The following is a 17076-nucleotide window of genomic DNA, read 5'->3' on the forward strand; positions in this document are numbered from 1 at the left end:
GTTTCCATAGCGCGACCCTTTTGAGAAAACTACCAATCACGTCGCGGTGCTACCTGAGGGGGAAAAGTTGCTGTAGAAGAGGAAGCAACCGGAGGGTGGGGGGGAACAATGGCAAGGGGGGGAAGGCTGTTGTCTTTGGCAGTTTGGGGGGGGGGGTGTGTTGGATACCGCAGACGGGACCATGATCGCGGATGGAAGCAACGCGCTGGGGGGGTTTCTAGATCAGAGGGTGGCCTGGCGCGGGGGACGGCAGGGCGGGCATGGCGGGGACAGTAGGGCGGGCGGGGGCCTAGTAGTGGGGGACGGAATGGCAGGGAGGGTGGAGTAGGCGGAGCAGGCGGCTGAATCCATTGGTTGGGGGAGGGGGGGTGGCGGCGAACTGTCGAGGCGGAGGGGAAAGGCAGGTAGGCAGGGCGTCGGGCTATTGTGAGACGTTAGGACGTAGAGGGGCCAGCTGATGTAGCAGCGCGAACGATTTGACGGGTGCGATTAGATGTGACAGGGGGGAGCTTGCGACGTGACGGGTGTGAGCTCAAACTTTAGACAACAACATAGAAAGTATGGGATGAGTAGCAAGTGCAAAAAGAAGAAGGCTTAGTAGGCAGCCGTGACAAAGCATACATGCAAGGGAAAAGGGCTTAGTGATACCACCATTCATCATAACACAGATGTAGCTCCCACACTGATGGTATAGACAAAACCCACCACTTGCATAAGATCCACAAGAAAAGACCATTCTAGAAAGTCAAAGGTGTTTTCCAAGTCCAATTATACCAAGACCACCTCTTGTTGTGTATGTTGCACGTAATCCATGGCCATTTGGGCATTCAAGTTATCATTCAGAATGTTCCTACCCTTAATGAAGCCATATTGATGAGGATGCACCACATGAGGTAGCTGCCCATGAAGACGATTTGCCAATACCTTAGTAAAGATCTTATACATGCTGCCCATTAAGGATATTGATCTCCAATGCACAAGTTTCGAAGAGGAGGAAACTTTAGGAATCAACTTCATGACCCCTTCTTTCCACGATGAAGGCATGTTGCCTGAGTCCCAAACCTGCTAACACATGGCCATCAGCGGTTTGGCCCAAAAGGATGCATGAATTTCGAAGAATTCATTTGTAATACCATCCCAGCCAGGGCTTTTATCATAGGGAAACTACAAGACATCCATAACTTCATCCTCACGAATATAGTGTCCAAAGTAGCTTGCATATCATGTGGAACCTAACGGGCATGAGCAACCTAAGGGGAGCATGCCTACTGAGAACCTAAGTGATTTGCAAAGTAGTCCTGTCACATACATACAATTTGTAATCTTAACATATTCTCCCGTGCACGAGATACATGCGAAGCTCGAAAAATTTTATGAGAGTGACAAGGACTATCCCGAAGGCCATCAATTAAATCCCGGAGCCTAGCCTGCTGATAAGATTGTTGCTGAAATTTTTGTATAAGTTAGGCCAGCTTTGCTATTAATGAAACCAAGAAAGTATCATGCCGAGAATTAAACATTAGTAGATAAACCAGGCCCAGAATATCCTCTGCAGCATGCAAATGCTTCCTTGTAATCTAAGTATGGTAAATCCCATATTATCTTGCCACCATGTGTACATTAAGAAGCAGTATATCAAACGAGGCCAAGCCTTTCAATGGAAAATCACACAAAAACCTTTCCAAAAGTGGGGTCATATATTGTTTGAAGAGTGCATGACTTAGGAAGGATGAGTTGAAATGCAAGAGCGGCTTGCCCAAAAGACCCTGGAAAGCATCCAAAGAAAAGGAAGCAAGAGTGAATGAGGAGCCAATCTCAAAGGACGAAGGCAGAAGAGTGCTGAAAAGCAGGCTGGAAATGAAGGGAAGAAGGCTGAAACAAAGGCAAGGCTAGAGGTAAGGTGGATGAAAGAAAGAGACATGACATGCAATTTTTTGGGGTCTCTTACAACTCTGGCTGACCCCAAGCAGGCATTCATATTTTTGGAAATGTTTTGGATACTCTTTAGCCAGTGTAGTGCCATTTTGGGCAACCATATTGAATGCAATGGGAGGGAATGAGGGGGGAGAGGGAAAAAAGCAGTCAATCCTTGCGCTCTAATGTCATCTTTGGAAAATAATAAATATTGTGCTTATGCATCCATAGACATTTATACATGTAGCTACTCAAAGTAAAAAGATACCAGTAGCTTGCAGTAAAATATGTTTCCGATTTGGGAGACAAAATTGGACCTTTTAAAATGGTATCGTTGAAGTTTATTTTTCCTTTGTTTGTTTGCTACATAAACAAACGTGACTATATTCTCAATTAACATGACTGTGATTAGATCACATCTGTCATATTTAAACATTTGGGAGCAGGAGGTACTTGCTGTCAATTTAAGCATTTTACCAATGGAAGAGAAAAAATCATTTGCTGAACTATACATAGATATGGAAGGAATTGGTGATGGCTTAGCTGTTGTTAAACTGCAATCAGAGTGCTTTTCACCTGAGGTATTTTCTTACTACAGAATTTATATAAAACATCAATAAGGAGAATTTATCTAAAACTCAGTAAGGACACTGATCCTAGTTAGAGTCCTTTTATGCGATTGTTGTGTTTTTTATCTTAATCTTCAACTCTGCATTTCTGGAGTCCATATTAATCACCAGAAAATAAGATCTATTGAGCTACTTTTATTAGGTTGATATATCAACAGATTCACTGGACTTCGGGCAGTGCTTCATACGGCATAAATATATAAAAGAGATTGAACTTATCAATAACAGCAATGTGTGTGCCTTGTATGAGGTTCTTCCACAAGAACATGAGCATACAGAGCTTGTAACTTTAGTTGCAGATGAAGGGTGTGGTAAAGTACCTCCATGTTCTCAAATACCTGTAAAGCTTATCCTTGCGACTCAGAAATTAGGACAGATTACATTGTCCATCACAATCAGAATATCAGGCAAAGTAAGCCAGTCACAGAAACTAACAATTAGTGCATGCTCAAGTGGTCCACTTTTACAAATTCAACCCTCTCAAACTATTGATGCAAGAGAATCTGGAGATGGAGTTCAGCCTGAAGGAAAGTATCTTGTACTAGACTTTGGGAAAGTGCAGGTGCTTCAAGATCATTGCCGTGAAATCACAGTTGAAAATCGCTCATGTATACCTGCTCTGCTGACACTCTCTCTCAGCAAGAAAACCACTATTTTTCATTTGGATCATGAAGAGCTTCAAATTGAGGCTTTTGCTACTGGAAAAATATTAGTAAGTCTGCACAAAGTTTCTTTGACAAAATCTCGTAAATTATGGACATCAATTCTTGGACACTGCAAATCAATGAATCATATGCAATTCTAAATTTATCAGATGCTGCTCATGTGCAGGTTGCAGCAAACCTTGATGACTCTATGAAATTCACAGACATTTTGAAAGTTACCACTGAAGGAAGCGAGCATTCAATACTCTTGAAAGTCATGGGTATAGGTTCAACAGTCGTTTGTTCAGAGTTGTCCAGTGGCACTTTTGACTTTGGGAAACAGCTAACACTGCGGCCTTTTTCCCATCCCATAATTGTAGAAAATCTTGGAAGGAAGCAGCAGTCCTTGACATGGGAAAGCAAAGGATTAGAGATTCCGGATGAGAAAGTGAAGGCTTTAGTCAAAGAACGAAGTGTATTTTCCATCTTGCCAGAGAAAGCAACAATCAAACCTCATGCATCTTGTTCATTTACCTTAAGTGGTTATGCAGTTAATCCTGGGCACATTATCGAAGAAATCCAATGCAATGTGGCAGTTTCCAAAGCTGTCTTTTCACGCAAGCTTTTGATAAAGGCTGATATATCTCCTTTAAGACTACTGTTGTCTTCCTTTGAACTTCATTTTGTTCAGAATAATATTCCTGGTGACCATGTTGAGGACTTAACACAGATGTTGACCTGCACAAATGTATCTCAGCTACCTCTCCAGTTCGAGCTTTATACCAAACCACCATTTTCAGTGAGTCATAAGGAATGCACGCTAGAGCCAACTGAAATGATGGATGTTCTCGTAAAATTTAAGAGTCATCAGTCAGAAGAGAAGTTAAGCATGGCATTGGATGGTAATCTGGAGATTTTATATACAGGAACTTCTGAAAGAGAGTCCCTGAAGCTACATGCAGATGTTTACTATCCCAACCTTAAAATTGATGTTTCTATCTTGAATTTTGGGTATGCCCCAAGTAATGTTCATTCTGTTTTCAAAAATATATAGTATTAAACTTTAGTTGATTTATATTGCGTTTTCCTGCTTTTGAAGTATCAATTTAACTTTCTGTAAAGTAAATTCAATAAGATGAGGGGTTATGAGCTTCTAGTGAAAAATGATCTCTCCTATGTTAATATAAAGTGGGGTTCAAATGACTTGGAGGTTGGTTCCATACTGAATTTATGGTATTTAATCTCAAATGCAGTAGTGTGTATAGGCAGCTATACTTATCTTTCATAGACCTCATGGTGTCATCAGAGATTTATTGATTAGAAATGCTACCGAATGAGGCTGTAAGTAAGATTATCTTACTTCTTACAAAGTTCTCCAATTCATTCTATTTATTGATTAGAAATCTCTATGAAATTGCGATCTCATTTATTCTTCCAAGCAAGATCATATCCTAGGTCTTCCTTGAATGTGGTGGAAAGTAGTTGGGTGGGATGATTGATGATCTCTCTCATCAAGAGTAGGTGGCCCATGGGGTTGGGTTGATGGCTCTCATATATTGTATTTCCATAACTTGCAGTGACTTAGGTGTTTTGTGTTTTAGTGTTGTGATTATGCAAAGGTGGACGAACTTGCTCTTTTTTACTCAGGGTTCTCTCTTGTGTACTCAGATCTCTTGTGAGAAGAGTGCTTCTATCACACATTGTTGAAGTCAATCACTTAAGCAAAGGGCTTAATCCTAGGAGAGGCAGTGAAATATGAGCACTGCAATTCTTTCTGTGTGCAAATCCCTGGAGAGGCAGTGAAATATGAGCACTGCAATTCTTTCTCCACCTACACGGTCACAGTGTGCAAATCCTCTCTTTTCTTTATCACTAGTGGATACTTCTTATCTTGGTCTGTTTTTCTGTATCGACTTTCAGGTGGTGTGAGTACAGTCAGAGGTAATTAAGGGCATTCCTCATAGGGTAGGCAATATTGATGCTTAGGTACCACAGTTCTTGAATAAGTGTTTAATATGGTCTTACCCTTGTGGTAATTCAGAAGGTACTCTAGCTTCACCAAGTGTTTCATATATGAAAATTTAATATGGCCGTGGTGGAAAAGTGGATTCATTGGATCCTATGCCTAAACTCTAGTAGATACTTGGTTATTAGATTTCTCTCCTCTCTTAGTGGATATCAATGAGAGTGATTCTATGTTTCAAAGCTGCAGTGAGAAGGGACCAAGGAAGCATGATTACGTAAAGTCCCTTGTATGATTGGATGAAATCCTTATTTAAAAAGGCAATGTAATTTGTTTTGAATTCATAATATGTGTGAAACATAAAGATACAACATTCTATCTCCAGTAGTCTGATGAGTAGTTTGTCTCCATGCCTCTCTCATCTCTATCTACTGCAACTTTAAATGAATCCATCCTTGGTGACTTTAATAATAATAAGGTCTATATATAATTGTATCTTTAGCACTTCCTTGAAAAGATGTGATGTATATAAAGAATATGTGGGTTTGAGCACATGGTCATGTAGGTATTGTCCTGTTTCTTATTAGAGGAGCTGTTTTTGGTTGTATTTAGTTGTTGGGTTTGAGCACATGGCGACTTTAATAATAATAAGGTCTATATAGAATTGTATCTTTAGCGCTTCCTTGAAAATGTGTGATGTATATAAAGAATATGTGGGTTTGAGCACATGGTCATGTAGGTATTGTCTTGTTTCTTAGAGGAGCTATTTTTGGTTGTGTTTAGTTGTTGGGTTAGATTCACACCTATGCTAACAGAGGAGTGTCGGTGATCCTCGGTAGGACACTGGGGCACTTTTTACTCTCCTTATGGGAGGTTTTTTCCCCCAAATTTATTCTCTTTTATTTTATATGCCTATGTTACACAGTTTGGGCAATTATATTGTTTTACACCTTTCGAGTGTGAACACACCCTCTAGCAACCTTAAGGTTTAAGGGTTGTACTTTGTATTTGCATCTTACACTCTTTTAATGATTGTATTGGGAGTCATGCCTTAACACACACACACTCTCTCTTCACTGCCAATTGTACTCTCAGCTGAGCTTCGATCTCTGTGCATTCTCTCCCCTCTCACATTTGGTATCAGAGCTGGCCCTCAGCTCTGCTCAGCCAGTGGCCACCATCTCCAGCTGAGCTCCTCAGCTTTTGTTTGAAAGCTCACAGCTCCAGCTCCCTGTGCAGAGCTGCTGCCCCAGGTGCCACCTGCAGTCCACCATTTGAGCCTGCCCGCTAGTTTGCAACGTGAGCCATAGTCGCCACTAGCAGCTCCAGTTGGTCCTCTAGTCTGCCCGCTTTGCTGGCTTGCAGCACCAGTGCCTGCAGCGCCCGGCCCTGTCCGCGTGCTTGCACCTGCCCTCTTCTTGGGCCGCTAGTTCCTTGCACCTTGCGCAGCTACCCCAGGTTGAAGAGGCTAGCTTTGAGATTTCCAGTACATAACCTAATCATGTATACGGGATGACATCCAATCAAGCAAGGCGCAAGGAACTACATCCACACCAATAGGATAACCCAAGTGTCGGGTAATATCTCCTTTAGAAATCATAGCTCCTTGCTAACCCAAAGCTTGCAAATCACTCTCCGTACAAGAAATTAGTGTAGATTTCTGAGCATTAATATGAAGCCCCGAAGTTGGGCACCACTAACAACAGACAAACCAACAATCTCGCCTTGATCAACCAACTTATCCCACAAAGAGAGCATTGGGTGAGTGGCTAAGGCAAATAGCAAAGGGATGAGAGGGCAGCCTTGTTGAAGAGACCGAGACAAGGCAATTTAATATGTGATCCCTCCATTAAGTGCAATACGAGCCACAACACCTTGACTAATGGTATCAACAAGAGAAATCATGTGAGGACCAAATCCCATGGTGGATATCAACTGCGGCAAGAAAGACCAACTGACATGATCGAATACCTTTTCAAGGTCCAAGTGAAGCATAACAACCTGCTAGCCTGAGGCCTAGGCATAATCAATCCCCAGTTGAGCATTCAAAATGTTATGCATTATATTCTGTCCCTTAATGAAACCATATTGACGTGGATGAACCAAGTGTGAGAATACTTTTTGCAATCTGTTGACAATGATTTTAGAGAAGATTTTATAGAAAGAACCAACAATAGAAATGGGTCTCCATTGTTTTAAAGAGGTCGGAAAGGGAACCTTAGGCAATAACCGAATAACAACAATCTTCCAGTTTGAAGGCATCCTACTAGAATTTCACACTCGCTAACACAGGCAAGTTAACGGGTCCTTAAGCTGCTCAACATGAGCTAAAAACAGCTCATTAGGAAGCCCATCGCAGCTAGGGCTTTTCCTTCGTGGTAAATGGGCCAGCACATCCTTCACTTCGTCCTCTGAGATATCAACCTCCATCAAATCAATCCATTTAGGCTTAACCTGATTACTAACCAAATTGCAAATGTATCGACGAGCAGAGTGAACAACATTAGAAAGAATTTCCTATGGACCCAAAAAGATTTATAAAAGTCAACACATTTAAATGATGGATGCAGGATGAGTCACCATAACACCTTGCTCATCCAACAAACGCACAACGTTTTTCCTAGCATATTTCTGGTGTAAATGAGCAAAAAACTAATGAGATTGACAGTTTTTATCATGTAAAGCTTCCGCTCGTGTCTGCAATTTGTATTTAGGATATTCCTCCTCCTGAAGAGATTAAACTCTACATTTCAACCATTCAATGCATGTGAGCAAGTCATCAGTGGTATCCCTTGAATGAAACAGAGACAACGAGTGGGCCAATAAAGCTTGCGAATGGTGCAATTCAGCTCAAAAAGAAGAAACATACTGAATACCATACTATCAGGACAACACTTGTGCATTATCCCTAAAAACAGCCCATGCTTCCATCCCTCTAGATAGGACCCTCGAGTTAAAAGAAGCAATCAATTGCTGAATACATTCCAAAAACTGATTTTGTAGCACAAAAGATTGGTTGAAACATAGAGCCAAGTGAGCAAGGAGAGCCTTAAAGGCATGAACAGACCTTTGGGTCAAATCCAAAACCAAAAGATAGTGATCTGACAAGACATGTTGTTGCTCCACCCATGTATCAATGACTGAAGAAAAGAATCACTCTGACAAATGTAGATCCTATCAAGTTTAGCCCATGTGTTTGGATGCTGAAGAGAATGATAAGTATATCCAAATAGTGAAGGATGCATCCAAGACGACATGTATTGTTTGAAAGACACAGCTGCCAAAACATCCCAAGCCTGTCGCTCAGGACCATCCATGAACGAGTGCAGCAAAGTTGCCTAATCAACAAATACACATGCATTAATATCTCCCATAACAAAACCTTGACAAGCCATGGAAAGGCAGTGCAAGTCATCCCAAGGTTGACAGCATTCCCGAGTAGTAGAAGGAGCATACACGCCCACTAGCCACAAAACCTCTCCCTCATATATGATTTCCAGCATTAGAAACCTATCACGAGGGTCTTGAGAAACCAAGGATGGTTGCAGCCAACATAAATTCAGATTTATGTGGAACTTGACCACAAAAAAAAAAAAAAACTGTATAATCCTAATATACATAAGAAGATCCTGCCAAAGCATGTTGTTTGTGCTCCATTGCATAAAAAACATTCCAATTACCAGCTAACACAACTTTCCACAACCAATCCTACGTATTGCCCGAAGAAATGCCTTTAATATTCCATAAAGCAAATCTCATGATTAACCACAGGAGAGAAATCTACTGAATCACCACTTTCTCTTTCCCTTTAACATCAGTAGCTTTAGCTGCCTAGAATCTCTCCATCTCCCTACGGATCACATCCACAAGATCCGCCCTCTGCAAACTAGCAATCGAAGCGCAAGAAGGAAACTGTTGTTGTTGAGAACGGAAAATATCCCGAGGAGGCACAAGCCTCCCAAGGGCGTCAAAGTGCAAAGCGGAATTAGAAGCCCTTTTATCATTCACTCCGATTGCATGAATACGTGATGATTGAGATTTTATATAAAACTCCCTACCTCTACGTTGAAAAGTCTGAGTAATAGGGTGTGGAGATGGGAAAGTGGGAGTTGAACAAGATTCTTATCTAGTGTTACGTCTAACCACAGTGACCCAAGAATCATCTTGAGGCAAATTTTGACCAGTCGAAAGCGATGCACGCTCAATAACCAACTTGGGAGACATCCTTCTTTTCATCATCATGTCCATATAGTACAAGAGGCACAGGATCAACATCTTGCTGTTCAGCCATCTGTTGGGGATCATGCTCTTGCATAACCATGTCCAGATCCAAAGAATGTTGCAATAGCTTAGGGCTTCTGTCACATTCTAAAATAAATGGCGCAATTAACCGCATCTAAAAGAGTGTCCAGCAAATGTGCCCCATTTAATCTCAAAAACCAACATTTGCAACCTAGGGACCTCAAAACAAATTTTGGTTGGGCAAGGTTTCCTTGTGTCCCAAAGCATACGAGCCCTGTTCCTATTGCGGGAGGCCAATCGGGGCTCCACCAACACCTCACCAAGGATTCTCAAAACCAAAGGAAGAAGTCACCAAAGATGTGCAAAGAAATCAACCATCACCATCCAAATTGGGCATGCCTATCTAAGTACCTCCTGAAACTCCGTCATAGGCCTCCACGGGACCATATGTACCTAGCTGACTGCCCATGAACAAAGGAATACATTGCATAATGTGAGCACGTACTTTCGGGGAACAAAAAAGGACCTCAAAAAACCCTCTCGGTCCATCATAGATCTCTTCAACGAGAGGGACTTGCACTTGCCCTAAAACATCATCTTTACATGCCTCAACATTGACAAACATGGACTGAAAGCAAGCACGAATCTTGGTAATGAAAGGAGTCCTTCGCATAAAGGAAAAGATGGCTGCCCTATGAACATCTTCATATTCGCCATAACAGAAACAAAGGGGTGCCTCTGAACAAAGTAGAAATGATGAACGCAACACTAGAGGAGGAAGGAAAGAGGAAACTCCGTGCATTGTGTGTACCTGTAGTGGGATGGCTAAAAAAAGGAAACCCCAAAAGGATGCGAAAACACTTTGTGCTAAGATGGGTACAGACGAGACACGCATTATGGATGCTTGGAAGATAGGTGATCCAAATGACAAAAGAGGTCAAATCCTCATGCTAAAATTTGAGGACATGGATAGCAAAAGGGTCTTCCTATCAAAGAGAAAGGCTTTGAAGGGTGAAAAGATTTACCTTGATGAGGATCTCACACCCGTACAGTTGGAGCATAGAAGGGCTTTTTTTTTTGCAAGTAAAATGTGGCTGATTATATTACTCAAAAAACTGATTACAACAGAGTGCTCATGCTCAACATACTAGCTGGAGCTGATGCAAAGTCACCAATACATCATGTATACAAGCCTCTCAAGGCGGTCTGGTGGGGATGGGGGCAAGAAGCCATTGGGGGGGGGGGGGGGGGGTATACCGCCAACTGGGGCTGCCTGCTTGCATCACGAAGAACAGACCTTTGCCGCCCCAAGTGCGCATGAAGTGACCTCGGAGCTCCTGACGAGCCCTAGACTCGCCCTGCACCTGATCCCATCGGCCGTGGAGGGAGTGGATGATGGAGGTCCAGAGCTCTGCTAAGGTCGCATGTGCTGAAAATCTCTCTCTATTGCCGAAAGCCTCCTGGCACCGCGCCTTCCAGATATGCCATCCAATAAGACTCCCTATGATCTCCCATACCTCCAAGCGGTCTGCTGTGGGCTCCAGTACCTGGAGATTGGGTAGAGCCTCCAAATCGACCAATGCGCATGACCTTGCCTCGATAATGAATATTGTGTCTTGCATCTTGGCCTCATACAAAAGGTGACGGCCCTGACTGACTGCCTGCCAACAGAAAGCTCCCTATGAGATACACTGAAGGCTGGGTGCTATACGGCGAAGGATGCGGCATGCCACCTTGGCCCTGGAATCCTTGGAACCATCAGACCTTGACCAAAGGAAATTCCACACTAGGCGGCGAAGTTGCACTATGAACGATGAGAAGCACCAACACGAGGCGATGTACCAAGCCGTCGCTAGGAGGACCTGGTTAACCACCAGGTCTCGTTCGGCTAGTGAGAGGCAAACCATGCTCCAGTAGGTCAGTTTCCTCCGAATAGAATCAAGGACCAAAAGAAACTGCTGGGCAGGAGTGATGTTGAGTCCCACCTGGAACCCTAGGTACCAGACGGTTTGCCCTCTGCTCACCCATCTAAATCCCAAGTGGACACCCCACTCCGTACTGGAGTCCGGGTCTGTGAGGAAACCAACTGATTTTCGCTAGTTGATTTTTGCTCTCGCTGCAGAGTAGAACATGCCAAGAGCCAGCCTTACTCTCTCCAGTATCAACTCATCATCCTCTATGTAAAGGCTTGTATCATCTACGTACTCTGAGTCTAACAACTCAGTCTGCTCTCTCATTGGAAATCGGAGGCCATGTAATCCGCTCACACGTGACCTGAGGAAGTGAGACATCGCCTCTGCAAAGAGTAGAAACAGGTATGGGGCCAAGGGGCAGCCTTGTCGAACTGATCTCAGCAGCCGAAACTCCTCCCCTCGCCTTCCGCCTACGAGAACCCTATTGGTGGCCGATCTCTATAGGTTGGAGACCCCATGAATCCAAGCCTAGGAGAATCCCAACCTCACCATGGTGCCCTCTAGGAAATCCCAGTCCACCCTCTCGTAAGCTTTGTCGAAGTCCAAGAGTAGTACTGCCAATCTCTGCCCACTGTGATGAGCCCACTCTGTTGCCTCAAAGAAGGTAAATACATTGTCTATGATGCTCCTATCCTATACAAAGCCTGTCTATGTGTCATGGATGATATCTAGAAGCACAGGGGGTAGTTGCCTACCAATCATCTTTGCCAGTGCCTTATAGGCCATTGACAAAAAGGTGATTAGTCTCCACCGGGAAAGCTCCAACCGGTCTCCCCCTTTGTGGAGAAGACTAATAAGGCCTGCCGAGAGACTCCTTGGCATTTGTCCTGAAGTGAAAATCTCCTGGAAGACCATCAATAGGGGGTCCTTCACCACTTCCGAGTAGGTAGTGAAGAAGGCCATCTTGCCCCGGGCATTTTTGCCCATCGTATGTATGGAAAGCCTCCTCTAGTTCCTTCTCTATAAAGGGATCCAAGAGGGAGCGTCCCATCTTCTCTGTGAGACGAGGGGCGGGATGTGATCCCATACCTGTTGTCTACATCTCTGTCCTCTAGTTGAAGTTGTCTCTAGCTGGAAAAGGCACGTGTAATAGTCGATGGAAATCTATATCACCTCTTCTGGGCTAGAATGGGTTCTCCCATACTGATCCTGAAGGCTGCGTATTTGCTCTCCTGCAGTGTAGGGTTGGTGCATTTGGAAGAACTCCCTGCACATCGTGTCCCCCTTCCGCCCCCAGAAGGTTGCTAAGATTCGGAAAGAGAACTCCAAGCGCCTGTCCTCAAGGCTAGCAATGGCTGCTTGCGTGGAGGGTGGGATCCCCTGGTGCCTCTTGCAATAATCTCTGTGTGGCTGCAAGGTCCTGTCGGAGTGCTCTCTCCTCCTCCCAAAACTACTGCCTGGCCTGTATGGCTACCTCTTGGTAGATTCTTCTCGACTCGGCTAGGACCTCTGCAACCTCCTCTGCTATCTAGTCCCTCCTGTCCCACTATCTGGTCCAAATTTGCTCTATCTGCCTCGTAACCTCCTCCCTCCTATAGATCGAGTCAGGGATCCGATAAGATTGTGTGTTTAGGGCGGATGCTGGGGGGTGAAGTGTCAGGAGAACTGGGCAATGATCAGACAACGTGGTGCTTGCCAACTACTCAATCTGGCCTCCACGAGAGCCTCCCCACTCTTCCACATAAAACCTATCCAACTGCTCCAGGAGGGCTCCACCTAGCCGCCTGTATCCCTAAGAGAAGTCCAACGACCTCTCCCTCCTGTGGAAGGCAGGGTCTCTCCAAGCATCATGTGCTCCGACTGCAAGCAAAAAGATCTCCCATGCCTCCTGCTCCTCCCCAACCATGCCTTGGTAGTTTCTACCTCTGCCCTGCTGGTCCTTCAAGGCCTCCAGGTTGTTAAAATCTCCTCTAACAATCCAGGAGTCCACCTCTGGGAGTCCATCTGCGATCTCCACCCAGAACCTACTGTGTGCTCTAACCTCCGTAGGGGCATAGACATTGAGGACTCCAATACACGAGTCCCCAATATCCAATCTGATCTATAGAACCCTTCCTGCCACCATCGTCTTGTGGTCTCGTACACAGGCAGTGAGACTTTGGCCAATAGAGGTGCATATGCCTACACTCCTACCGTGGGCACCTATGCCATGCTCCCAGTAAGTGTGCGAACTGCCCGGAAGTACCTTCCCAACCCGTTGGGCCTGGGTGGGGGTGAGCTTATGCTCCTGTAGAAGCAAGATGTCCATCCGTCCGGCAAGGGCAGGCTGCAACTCCTGCCGAACAATCAACTTTCTGGAACCACGTGTCCCACTATAGTGGAGACTATTCACATTCCAGGATGCAAGGTGTAAGCTCATGGGGAAACCTGTGACTGACCGAATAGACATATGTTTGGTGTGGATGCTGCTGATGAGGAGGAGAAATTGTGAGGCACGCAAGTGCACTTTACCGCCGGTCTGGATGGTGAACTCTAGTCCCCCATGGTGGCCCTCGGCTGGCAAACCATAGGGGTGATAGATGCTCCAGGTGGTACTATCAATGCATCTATCAGCCATGCTGAGAGTCGTAACTTTGCACACTGGTAGAAACGGGCCGCTTGTGCCTGGGGCCATTGGATCACGTCCCTCGGAGCTCTCCACTGTGGGGGGGGGGTCGAAAGATAATGCTCAAGTGTGGGACCTCGGTACCAGCCCACAGTTAACGTCCATGCAACCAAGCCACTGTTGTGCCAACACTGCTAATCCTTCATCTCCCATCCACTGGGAGATGTGATCTGCCACCTGACTCTTCAACTCCTCAATCTGTGTAGTCGTCCGCTCCCCTGAGTAGGACTGAAGAAAAAAGGCGTAGTTTGGTCCATCCAGTGGTGCTAGTAGATGGACTTTGCCCCTCCTTGACTTACGAAACACAAAGATCCCCACCTCTACAAGTAGTGGGAACTCTCCGTGCTGCGCAACTCTCAAGTAGGACCATGGGCCACTGCGGAAGAACTCCTATGGCAAAAGCTCTGTTTGTCTCGGGAGGTGTAGTGGGTGGCAGGGGCGGATGAGCTGGCGACTGTGTGGGAGGGGGAAGACTGCTGGTGCGCGGAGGAGGTAGGTGTGTATGGCTCATCACCTCTTGTGGGAGGAGGGGGGTGGATTTGGGGGGGCTCATCTGAACCGGGTGTGAATCAGGGGGGGTACTCGGTAGGGGTGGTGGTGGGGCGAAAGAGGATCGAGGGATGGTGGGATGGATGGAAATGCAAGGCGGGTGTTTTGGGGGGGGGGCATGCGGTGTGCGGGGGAGTGGGTGAGGGGACTATGGGAACTTAGGCGAGGCAGTCTGTGGCGCGGGTGGAGGATATGGGGGGCTGCGATGCTGCCGGGTGGGATGGACAGGGGGGGCTGTGGAGTGCTCTGCCGAGGGGGCGTTGCTCGCTTGCGTGCACCCTGCTGTGACGAGGCTGGGTCTGAGGAGCTTGTTGCGCCCCCCCCGCCCCCGCCGTCTCCCTCTCTGTCGTCTCTAGACCCATGTGAAGCCGTTAGCGTCCATCTGCAGGTTTGTTGGGAGAGCCACCTTGGCTCCGAAACGCGTACAAAGTGCTGCCTGATGCCCAAAGTCGTGGCAGCGCAAGCACTGCCCTAGTTGCCCAGTCACAGTGACCTGCTGCCTAAAGGAGTGCCCGCTTGCCTCAATCTCTAGGAACTATGGGATATTCTTGACCTCTTTCACCGCCACCCGTACCTTTGGGACTCCTGCTGTTGTCACTGCATCGGCGAAAGACGTGGGAAGGATAGTGCCGAAGAGCCGTCCAGAGTCTTCCACCAACTAGTGATACTCAATCGCCAGGCCGGGAAAAGAAGGGTGACCGAGTGCCGAAGAAACCTGTTGTGGAGTGCAAACGCCTCCAGAGTAAAGCCACTGTACCAAGGGACCATGTATATGACCCCCTTCGTGGACACATATGGTGAATTGGCGAGTAACTTGCGAGCTGTGTCTGCCAAGTCCATGAAGATTCCTTGGCCCAATAGGACCGCCTCCACGATCTGCACTGTGTGGATGCGCAACGTGGAGTGAAGCCAATCCTGAAGCTGGGCCCTGGCTGGGGAATGTCCTACTACTTGACCATAAATCGCTATTTCCATTAGCTCCAGCTCCTTAGCTCGGATGGCTAAGAGCTGCTCCTTAGAGAGGACTACGCGCAAGGTGTTTGACTGGGAGACACTCGCTGAGTGTGCCGGCGCCTGACCAGAGGTTTCCATTGTATGTCCCTTCTGGGAGAACCTACCCATCACGCTGCTGTGCTATTGGAGGGGGGAGTTGCTGCAGGGGGAGGGAGCAACTGGAGGGGGTGGGTGGGGGGAGGAAGTTGTTGTTTTCGATGCCGGTGGTGTGTCAGTCTGACAGGGGGACCAGGCCTCAAGGCGGGGCAACGCGCAAGGCACAAGCAGGGGGGTAGGGCGGGCGTGGAGCATAGGAGGGCTAGCATGCCAAAAGTGTTGGAGGCACGTAAAAAAGGCAAGTATGTTGTGTATAGAGATGGCAGAGTATTCATAGCAGAACAAAGGTCACGATGATGGTACGAGGCCTATGAGACGTTAAAGATGTCCCTTTGGAATTGTAATGGTTCAATGAGACTTGATGCAGGCTATTTTGAGGACACTTTTCATGGGATAGACATGGCTATGTATACAGAGACGTATGAATGTATAAATTCTAGATTATCGGTTGTTGTGGGATACAAATGGGAGAGCGTCTATAGACCTCAACCCCGTAGACCACGAGGAACCAGGGGGTGAAGTGGGGTGGCTATTCTTTATTGTGAGAGCCTTCAAGAACTGATTCACGTTGTGTCACGAGATGTGCATGCTAGATATATGTGGGTAAGGCTGAGGATAGGGCACCCGAGGGATCTATATGTTGCAGTATGCTACTTCCCACATGCCTCTTCAACATTTGCTCTTGGCGAGGGATCACCATTTGAACTACTACATGAGGATATTATGAGATATGCAAGCATTGGGGACATAGTACTAGTGGGAGACTTTAATGCTCGAACAGGAAGTGAGCAGTCCGCCTTCTATGCTACTGAACATGAAATGTTTAAGGAATTGGCATTGGATGAACTAGGGCTTGTCACGACATCTCAAGATAAGGAGGTGACAGCATATGGATCCCATCTACTAGCTTTAGGAAGTGCTCACGAATTGGCTATATTCAATGGCCTATTAAGATGGCTAGGAGTGGATGCTTTCACTTGTTGGAACAACAAAAAAGGGGCCAGCATTGTGGACTGTGTAATGAAATTAAGCATTTTGAGATATTGATAAGCCGATTGGTATAGCAGCTGACCATGCGATCCTAAAATTTACTCTAACATGTGGTTAGAGACAAGAAACATGCACACAGCTACACACATTCACGAATTATGAATTGCTAGAGCAAATTTCACATATCTATAGTGATGCAATACAAGATGGCTTAAGCCAACTAGACCAACATGAACCATTGGAAGATGTCACTAGATCTCTAGCGAAGGTTTTACATGCTGCAGCTTCAGAGGCATTCCCATGTAAGATGGGCCCTATAGCAATACGCAGATGTAGTGCTCCTCAAAATGCTTGGTATATGAGGAATGTAGATAGACTAGGACCACCTCTAGAGGGATATTACACTAGAGATATGCACACACAAGTAGGCAAGGAATGTCTTCGTCTTGTGCGGAAA

The 17076-nt window shown here is 45.8% G+C and overlaps 1 protein-coding gene across 1 annotated transcript in view; it reads left to right on the plus strand.

Moving 5' to 3' along the window:
* Nucleotides 1–17076, plus strand: part of LOC148040860 (uncharacterized) — a 216828-nt gene that overhangs the window by 152681 nt on the left and 47071 nt on the right. The window contains exons 11-13 of the mRNA XM_087671097.1: nucleotides 2361–2495; nucleotides 2686–3255; nucleotides 3375–4198. Of these exons, the coding sequence (XP_087527223.1) occupies nucleotides 2361–2495; nucleotides 2686–3255; nucleotides 3375–4198 (1529 nt within the window). The remainder of the gene's footprint in view (nucleotides 1–2360; nucleotides 2496–2685; nucleotides 3256–3374; nucleotides 4199–17076) is intronic.

Source organism: Lygodium microphyllum, chromosome 1 (genome assembly GCF_053477565.2).
Source record: "Lygodium microphyllum isolate KBCC chromosome 1, Lygodium_microphyllum_v1.1.10, whole genome shotgun sequence".
Classification (NCBI taxonomy): Eukaryota; Viridiplantae; Streptophyta; class Polypodiopsida; order Schizaeales; family Lygodiaceae; genus Lygodium; species Lygodium microphyllum.